Genomic DNA, 10,621 nt, shown 5'->3' on the forward strand with positions numbered 1-10,621 from the left:
TTATGTCTAATTATAAAAGTAACTAAAATGTAAAAATAGGGATCCTTTTAGGTTAGTTAAGATTAGATCAGGTAAAATAAATAACAACATAATAAAAAGGTTTCATGAGGCACACAGGCGAGCAGTTCATAGTAGCTCGTGGGTAATATAATTCGTTAGCATAATGTGAGTGATTTACAATTTATGATGATGCGGATAGTAGTTAGACACTGTTCAAAGGGCAATAAAATGATAAAATTTAATTATAACTAGATGTATACTGTTAGGAACTTGGGATAAACGTATGTAGTTTCATGTTACAATTTGAAGTAATTAAGAAAAAAAGGGTAATTTAGATTTATTTTTGGTGGTTACGAGGTCGGTCAAATTGACTGATCCCATTTTGAGATAGGGTAGAGAGATTAGGGATTACACAAAGGAAATTAGAAATTTTTGAGATAAAATTAGTTAACCTTAACATGAAAATTACTTTGCACAGGGACTATTCAAAACAAATACTCAAAATATTCATGAACAAATCTATATTTTAGTTTATTAAAAATTCTTCGCTAAAAAATATGATTTTTTGTATGTGAAAGACATATAATGTTAACTGAAAGACTGATATTTTGTGAAGATATACAAGCTAAATCAGATGTTAAAAGTATTAAATCTATAAAGACTTTAAATGAGTACAAAGAGGTCACATGGTTGGTCAAATTGACCGAGCCTGTGTTCAGATATTTAAAAACACTGAGAATTTAATCCCAATGCACAAATTATAATATGAAAGCTAAAACTAAGTAAAAAACAAGTACAATTTTGTTTATCATTAGAATGAGAGATAAGTTATAAATTATGAGCTTATAAAAATTTTCCCACCAGGGTGTGAGCACGTAAATGAGTATGTTTTGAGTAAAAAAATTGAGAGACTACTTCAAATTTCAAAACCCAAGGCTGCGCCTCTGTGCTCTCCGCAAAGCTGTAATCTGATTCTAGAAATTTCTAGAATATTTCTTAAAACTATTTAAAGACTAATCACAATCAATAGGGCTGATCTGGTATGTATGGTTAATTTTATTTTTGTGTCAGTAATTTGTATTTGTGCAATTTTATTTTATGTTTCATTATTTCACAGAACTGTTTATATGTTAGAATTATTTTTATAAGCAAGTTTTTGACTGACCTCGTAACCCCTATATAAAATTAGGAAATAAATCTAAGTTAACCTTTTTTTCACTTAGAATGACTGCAAATCATAACAGGAAGCCATAAGTGTGTATTCTAAATAGTTAAAATCTCATAACAGTATACATCTATTTATATTTATTAATTTTTTGTTTTATTGACTTTTGAGCTGTGTCTGACTAATAATCCCATTACACAAGTTGTAAATCATGCGGCACATGTGCAGCTCCCATTACCATATCCAATAGCATAAAACTGGCCTTTAAAGAATACAGATGTTTTAATCTCCTTAGCCTTAGTACTAGTGTACCAGTAATTTGTAAAATACAGTAACATTTCGTTTACCATACATTACGCATAAATATATATTATTATTTACAAATACATTCTTAAATTTCATTTCTTTTTCTTAAAACATAGAAGAGTAAATACAAAATATATAGAAAACAATGATCTCTCCTACTTCCAATGTTATGAAGTTTTTGTACTTGTGCATCATACTTGCTAAACTTTGTCGAATTTTGCAAGTGAAAGATGTAAACAAAAACAGAAAACAATTTGCAAGTTTTATATATGCATTTTGAAATAAAACATTATTACGCTAATACCCCAAATTTTCAATGTATTTTACCAGGCTTCCTAATTAAGTTGTTCTTGGATCTAAAAACTAACTTCCTATCAGCATATCATCTTGATCACCACTTTACAAACTCTGCAATGGTAATAACGGCTTTACTTACATAAATACTTTAAGAAGAAATGGCAGGAGGATCTTATAACTTGTCAATATTGGTAATATGAGTTTCTAATTCTTTTTATGATGCTCACAATACAATCTGAGCAAATGCAGATGATGTACCATGTGATATACAATTTAGCAATTTTTTTATATTCACTTTTGAACTAAGAAATTGAATAATGCATAATACTAAAATGTGAATTACAAACTACAATTAGATTCCAAATTTATGTATATATGTATTCATACACATACTCATTCTTAACTTATGGCTTCACATGTGAATGATTTCTTAATATTTCCAAAGTGTTCTATGCACTATTCTAGCTGGTTTTAGAAATTTCTACAATCCTTTTAAAAATGATATAAAGAATGACCACTATCAGTCTAGTCAGTTTTTGATTTCTTACTGTAACTTTGTGTTTGGTTTCAACCTGTATTATTACAAAGTGAATTTTAGTTCTTATTGCTTAATTAACTCCTTCCATATAGGCATAATTTTTTGCATATGTCATGAGGTTTTACTGAGTTATATTCAAAGTCTAATTAAAGTACTTTAACATCATGATATACTAATAAACATGACATCAAAATATAGCTAATTATCAAAATTTTAATATTATATGTTTTAAGTTCTTAATTTTACAACGCAATATTAAAAAAAATATTTTCAATCTCCACTAGTATGAGAATTGTGACATTGCTCTTTAGACATCCCCTTTTCTCTAATGTATTTACTACCATCCAAGAAGTAAAAAAATTTAATGTAAATTGCTCATTATAATATTGTCATTGCTCAGACAAAACAATTTTTATAGCCTTCAATCTTACAGAGCCATAAACTAGAAAATCAGACTCTTCTTGCCATGCACTCCTGTCACATCGTCTCTTCCACAAATTGCCAATAGTTCTTTCTGACATTTAATACTATATTATTTAGAACCAATAGAAAGCAAAGTTTTAGTCTATCAAATGATGTATTATATTACATGGTTTGCTGTACAGCGAATTGTTTGTTTTGCTTCTAATTCAAATTTTATTCCCATGGGAAACACATCAACAAGTTAAGCTGAATTTTATTAGCTCTTATCTCATAGTTAGAAAGATAGAAAAACTATCATAGTTATATAACATTGTCTGCTTTTTACATGCTATTATTCTATGTCCTTTGGTGCATTATTTAATCAAATAAAAAATTATTTAGTGCAGTAGTACTATTAGTATAAAAAAGTAGGGTTAAGTTTCATTAACAATAAACAGCAAGAAGACCCAAGTAAGTATTTATGTTTTTCATGTGTATTCTTTATTTATTATAAAAGCAACTAAAATGTAAAAATTATACACTTTTAAATTTAGATAAGGTTAGATTACGTAAAATAAAGAAGAAAAAAAATTTTCATGGGATACACTCGCTAATAGCCCCATGCATTACTGTAATTCAATAGGGTAACACAAGTTGCATATTCACCAAGTGATTTACAACTTGTGTGGCAATATTATTAGTTAGATATGGTTGAAAGGACAATAAAATAATAAAATTCAAGTAAAAACAGATGTATACTATTACAAGTTTAAAGCTATTTAGAATAAACAAATGTAGTTTCATGCTACAATTTGAAGTCACTCTAGAAAAAAAAGTAATTTATATTTTTTTCATTTTTTTTAATGGTTACAGGGTTGGTCAAATTTACCAACTTTGTATAGAGCTAGGGGTAGAGAAAATAACAGAAAATATATATTGTTTTACTGAAAAAATACTGTTTGAAATATATCTAGGAGGTTTCAGATATTATGCAAATGAAATTTGAGAATTTTCATATGAAGCAAAGTATTTTTAACCTTAACATGTAAATCGCTTTGAAGTAGTAGTCAACATTTTGACTCCATATGTTCAAGAAGAGATTTTTCTAATTTTATGTCTACAAAAGACTTAATGCTTAGTGAAAGCTTGCAAAATTTTGTAAAAATACACAAAATATATTAGAAATTATCGTATGGAAACTATAATGGTTAATTTGAGGTCACAAACTTGGCAGATTTGGCTGAGCCCATAGTGAGTGTGTTAAACTGGATATCAACTGCTTATAACTGTTAAGTGCTTTCTCAAACTTATCTTGCAATGCAACAATGACCAGTGACAGGCACAGAAAAATATCTCCAAAGCAATACAAGTATGAAAAACCCAAAATAAAGAAAAACGAGATGAAAGAATCTAGAAAAACAAAGCTGAAAGGATCACTGAAAAAATTCTGATAATACCAGCTGATTTCAGAAAATGCTACTGATGTCTTGTCACCCTCCCCTCCAAAGAAACTTGGGAGGACAATTACATGGACATAATTCACAGAGAGATAGATAATGGATTACTGCTATCAGCTGATGACCAGGTCCCACTGGAGCAAGACAAGCAGAAACTGGTGGAACTGGAAGATACTGTGAAGTCAAAGCATCATGTTGAAGATTTCTCTGATCCTTCCAAGTGGCCAAATTTTCCAGCAAACAAAGTGAAAAGATAATTCATTGCTGAAAATTATTTCAGAAACTGGCAAATAATGAGTGAATTGAGCAAATGTGACTCATATACTCAGTATCAGTCAATGCCCTTTTTGCAAACTTTTCAGAGAGTCCACTATGCAGCTCACAGATGGTTTCTCTGCATCACACAGATGTATAGAAAAGTGGAAGGAAATGGATAAAAGGCTGAAAGTCAGAAAAATACTTAATAATAAGCTGCAAAGCCTGATGAACATTGAAAAACAGCACTGGAGAAACGTTGTTTAATGCTGGTTGCAACTGTCCATATTTTAGTAGGAAAAAAATTGGCATTTCTGGAATCATCCAAAAAAAGCTTTATGAGCTCAACAATGGCAATTTTTTGGGTCAGGTACAGCTTTTACTTTCGCACTCTGTATCTTAAATAACACAATGGCAATTGTATAGAAGTACGTATAGACTATAAGATGCTTACATTACTTTTGACTTGTACATTTCAAAGTTCTCTAAATGAATGCAGTTGAAAGAAGTAAATTTTTTCAACCACTGACAGGTGCAACGCCCATCTTCAACAGATTTGTTTGAGCTTCATAGCTTACATGTGTATATTCATTAGAAATGAATGTATGTGGTGTAGTCCACATGCACGATTGAAAAATTTCCTCCAAGAGACAATGGAGATGAGATGCCAGGGAAAAGGTAAGGTGCCTAATCCGATGAGAAGACACCTGAAACAAATTATGAAAAGAAGTAGACAAGGAAGTATAAGCCAATAAAATTAAAAGCCAAATCCAATTGGTAAGGGTGGAAGAAGAAAGGTCACGAAAAGAAAATATCTGCCACTGAATGAAGCCATGGGGGCAATATAACAAAAAAAGAGCACATATGGTACAGAGTAACTTATCTGCATCAGACTGAGGATATAGGTGGGAAATGGAAGAGAAATTGGCAAGAAGGAGGGGTTACCCTCATGAGCCACTGAAGTTTTAGGAAGGAAAAATCGATCTGAATAAAGGAAAACGTAGGGTAATAGCAATAAGTCAGACCGACGATGCCCACAGGCCAATAGGAGAAGGAAATAAGTCTGAAGCAATAAGTGAAATATTGAACACGAGGAAAAGAGGTTTAAATGTAGGCAAAGTAAGGCAGTAAAGAACCACATTGACATCCCAATCCGGAAGAACTGTGCACCAAGGAGGATGACAAATCTAGAAGGAATGCAACAACAGAGAGAGGTAAAAATGAAAAGAGCGGGATAAGGCAGCTCGATAACTCTTGATCGAGGAAACCAAAGACCCTCTGATCAAACATCCAAATGAGGAACTCCGTAAAAAGAGAAACAGTGGATTGACCAAAGACTGACAGTGGAAAATGTCCAACTTATGTTGATAAACATCCATAGAGGAAGGGGCTAATAGAACAAGCTAAAAACGAAGCGACTCGCAGGGACAGATAAAAACCAGTCATGAAAATGGAGAATATGAAGGGCTGGATGAAATGCCAGTGACCGAGGTTGACATAGAAGGGATGGAGTGAGAGGATATGGTGAGGCAGAATATAGCTGGAGCAGCCACAGGCACCAAGGTTGTGCCAGCCACTAAGGAGCAATCAAAAGAACTTGACACGAAGTGGTGTGGATGATCGAAATCACCTTGGGAAGAAGATGGACGGGAAGATACACATCTGCAACATGATTGAATGCACCCAGAACATTGCATGCAAGGAGTCAAATGTCAAGCATGCGGGCCCAAAAAAGGAGATCCAAGGTTTGACCACAAAGGGAACAAAAATGGGTACCATCTTTGTGATTGATATAAGCCACCACCATAGAATTGTTGGAATGTATCATGACCAGACAATTCCTGGCAAGATGAAGAAAATGATCCAAATAACAATGTACAGGACGTGAAATTGATAATCTACCCTATGATTAACAAACCGAAGCTAGTGCCTCAACAGACGAGATACAGGAATATGCAGATACACATTTGTGACATCTACCTTGGTCATTCATAAACCTGGAGAAAAAACCCACCTGAAGTTGAGAAAAGATTCCATGGTAAATGGGAACAGAACCAAAAATTGATTTAGGCAGAACAAATCGATCACAGGCTGCCAGTATCCAGTTTTCTTGGGTACCACAAACAGTACAGAATAAAAATCTAGAAAAGGATAGCTACAGGTTTGATGGCTTTTTGGGAGAAAAGATTCTGTACCGCTTCAGACAGACATTGATAGGTGGTAAGGTCTTGAGGTAATGGAAAGGATATGGGTACCCGAGATAACAACAGAAGGGAAAGAAAGTAGATGAGAAGTCTCTTGGATAATACCCAAAAAACCCATAAATCTGTGGTGAAAACTTACCATAGGGGAACAAAACTGGTTGAGTGAGCCCCCACTGGATTGGAACCAACCAGTACTGTTGGCAATGTGTCCGACTGCTTCAAATAATCTGACGAGAGGAGGAACCCCTTGAGGTAGGGGCTAGGAAGAAGCAGATAGGAAAGAGTAATAGGGGCTTCTCTAGGCTCTGAATGAGACAAAGAAACAATCAACCAAAGATGAAAGGGTCGATTGCTGTCTCTCTGATTCAACACAGGATTCCAAAGTCTTAAGAGTATTTCTAAAAACAGACAGCTAAAGAAAATAAGCCACACATAAGTCCTAGAGATAAGGAGATGGTAAACGAGCTTGGGACAATACAGCATCCCTCTCCACAAGATCCCAACAACAGAGAAACCACGTGTGTAAGGAAAAAGCCAAAGAAGACAAATGTTCCAACATGGAGAAAAATGAGGAGAAGCTATCCCTCACAAATTCCTCAGGATCTCGGTGGAGTGCCTCAGAAAGGAGTGAGATAAACAAACAGGATGATCAGGGTCCACCCCCACCCCCCACATGGGTAAAATGAATTCCAACTGTTTAGAATCAAGAAAAGGAATTCAGCCTGATGGTAGGCTAAAGCAAACTGATCCAAAGCCCATGGAAAACGAGGCATGCTAGCATCCTCAACCATCTGAGAGGCAAAATGCTCTGCAGGAACCCTAATATCTGGGAACGGGATGAACACAAAATACTGAGAGGGGGTATCATGTAACAAAAATGGAAGTGGATTATAAGAAATCGTGGAAATAGATAAAACAAAACAGACCTGAGAAATCATGTCTAAAAAAGCCATATTATGCCTAGCTGATTCTACAGTAGGGGCATAGGAAGACATGGCAAAATCAGGTGGAGGAAAAAGGTTGCCAAATTTCTCGTCTACCTTAACAGGTTCAGCATGTTCAGGAGGAATAAGGTTAATATCAGGAGAAGTGGGTTGACTCATATAACAATCAATCTGATGGCAGATGAGAGCCAATAATTCTATAGCCGAGTTATCCCCTCCTGCAGCTTGTGTAAGTGCGCTGATAGAAGATATTACCTCCGAAGTGGTAACTTGAACTTTAGAATTCATTGTTAACAATGAATGATCAGGTTAAAAAAATTAAAACTGGGAAAAAATAAGTTATCTTGAAGTTCACAAACTTTTGAAAATTGAAAAGATTAATTCCACCTCAGAATTAATTTTTTCAAAATGCACTAAGTTTCAAGAAAAAAACATGATTGAAAAGCACATTAAAAACATCTTTACACAAGCACTGCCAAACAAGTAGAGATAGTTTGGTAGAATCAAATAGAAGGAGTTACATGCATCAGGAGTATGTTTCACATTCCTATTGATGGAAGTTTGTCATATGATGATTTACATTTGAGACACAGTTGAACCATGTTAATCATTGGGTACATGGGATCTCAAGGCTTGTGGCATGCAAAACAGTTTTTGCCTATAGAGGACAGCACTGAACAAGAATAGCTATTTATGAGAGTATCAGAAAGTATTTTTATACTTAAAATAAAAATCACCTTGCACTCAAACTATGTTAACAGTGAGTGAAAATAAATAGAAAGACATAATTAAATTAATGTCATTCTTTGGGTACAAAACACATAAAAACTTTAACAAAATTTAACGAGGTTTAGTGGGGAATTCTCAGAGTTACCATGTTTTTACATAAATGTCCTTCCCCAGTTGAAGTGATACAAACTGCTTCAGCCCAAGGAAAAAGGGTTCAAATTATAAAATTTTGTAAAATAAAGAAAAAATTTTAAAATCTCAAATACAACCTTTAAGACTTTGTGGAAAAATTAAGATCTATAAATATACTAGTTTAAGTTGATATACAAGAATATCTTAATATAAAACTAACCATTCTCTGTCTTCATGCTGTCATCACTGTCACTTCTAGAATCTATAAAGACAAAAAAAATGGTAATTGTATATTTACAGTACAAAGAATACCCAAACATATGTGACTTTGAATCAAAGATAACTACTGAATATGCAATGAACCTGTTTTCAAAAAAACTAAGTGCCACAGTTCAAACTGTAGTCAATCATCAGATTAGATTGGCAAAATATTGTTTCAACACAGCTTATCCTCATGTTAAAAATAATTTAAACATCATTCTTGAATAAGACTGATGTTAAGTTATATATATAGTTATTTTACTGCAAAGAAATTGTTGACTCAACACCTTGAGAGTATTTCCACAAGATTATTTGATGAAAACTCACACTAATTAAAATAAAAATTCTTCCTTTAAAGTTGCAAGGTATGTTATACAAACAGTTCTCATAAATGTAAAAGCAAACAAACTAATTAACTCAAATATCTAAAAATATTTCATTACATAAACTTTTAAATCTTACACTTTTGTAATAAAAGAATAAAACATGGATTAAAATTGAATATTTTGGTATCTAAAAATATTTATAAAACATTGAAATGTTCAGTAAATAAATCCAAGTTAAGAAACATTTTACATTGGAAGACAGGAATAATGAATAGTGACTGAATTACAGAATAGACACACTTGCAAAAAAACAGGATAAATGTGATACTGGTACTTCACAACAACACTATGAAGGTTGACTTAGAAATGAAAAATCAAAAAATTGGAACATTACAAAAGGTGTATTACACCATTTCTAATTAAGAGCTACTATCAATTCTTCTAAGGATGTTAAAGATGGAAAACAATGTCAAAGCCTGGTTTCAGAACACTTTATAATGGTTTGGTAGAACAAAAATCTGGTTATTAGGTGGGCCAGGACAGATTACTGTTTTTTATGCTCAGAAAAAGCAGTCTGAAACAACTTTTACAATTTAAAATGTGACAGTCAGCAGCTGCCTCTTAACGTAGGGTTACATAATTAAAGCTACTATACAACTGAGATTAATATATGTATACATGATTTTCATTCTAACCTTTTGAAAATATAGGTATTAGAACCAAATATTATGTTTTAATAACGGTGTATATCAGAACAACATATTTAAATAGTGTCATCAAACACAATACCTGACCATATATTTTTCTCCAACTCACACATCATGATTAATTCACAAAACTAGAGTTGTGTTAGTAACTAAACTAAGCATGTAATTTACTGAAAGAAGTATTATATATTTGCTCCAATAACAACTTTCCACAAATAGCTTAACAAAAAAATATGCACAAAATGAAATGTAAGCAAAACATATCAAATCAATCATTAATTCTTGCTTAAAGAAAAACTCGTATATGTTGAGTAAACAAACATAATAAATTCCTTCTTGTAAAATTAATGAAGTTAAGCATGGACAACCACCACTTCTCATTGTATATTGTACTTAACATGATAAATATTAAAATATTTAACCCTAAATGTATGGGTCAATACAATTGGAGAATTAATTTTTACAATAATTCTGAATTTATTATGTGCTTCTTCATGAATATTGGCAAGATTCTAGAAAATGTGAAAAGTCTGTTGTATAAAAAGAATCAAACCTTTTAATAAAGTATTTTACAAGATATTTGAATGTGTCCAAGTGAAGTGATTTTCTTTAAGAATAAATTTTTTTTTTCATCTTACAGTTTCATGTTTTTTTGGTGTACAAAACTTGAAGATAGCTTTTATAAGTGGAAACATCTGTTAGCTGAGTTCTTGCACAGAACTTAAAATATAATGTTGATAAACGGAAACATCGGCACATGTAGATCTTGAAAGTAGAGTTGTTCAAAACTTGAAAATAGCATTGATAACTGGACCAATTGTTGGAAAGGAAATATCTGCTGAAGCTTTTTGACCAGACACTAATCATAGCAGAACCATCTAGGAAAATGATCTATAGG

The 10,621-nt window shown here is 32.6% G+C and overlaps 1 protein-coding gene across 2 annotated transcripts in view; it reads right to left on the reverse strand.

The window, feature by feature from the left end:
- The window catches only part of LOC106458997 (histone-lysine N-methyltransferase SETDB1-like), a 176,024-nt gene that overhangs the window by 24,428 nt on the left and 140,975 nt on the right, over positions 1-10,621 (reverse strand). For both annotated transcript variants that reach the window (XM_013918562.2, XM_022385368.1), the window contains one exon: positions 8,650-8,691. In XM_013918562.2, coding sequence (XP_013774016.2) covers positions 8,650-8,691 — 42 coding nt within the window. The remainder of the gene's footprint in view (positions 1-8,649; positions 8,692-10,621) is intronic.

The sequence above is a fragment of the Limulus polyphemus genome, unplaced genomic scaffold, assembly GCF_000517525.1.
Source record: "Limulus polyphemus unplaced genomic scaffold, Limulus_polyphemus-2.1.2 Scaffold543, whole genome shotgun sequence".
Lineage (NCBI taxonomy): Eukaryota > Metazoa > Arthropoda > Merostomata > Xiphosura > Limulidae > Limulus > Limulus polyphemus.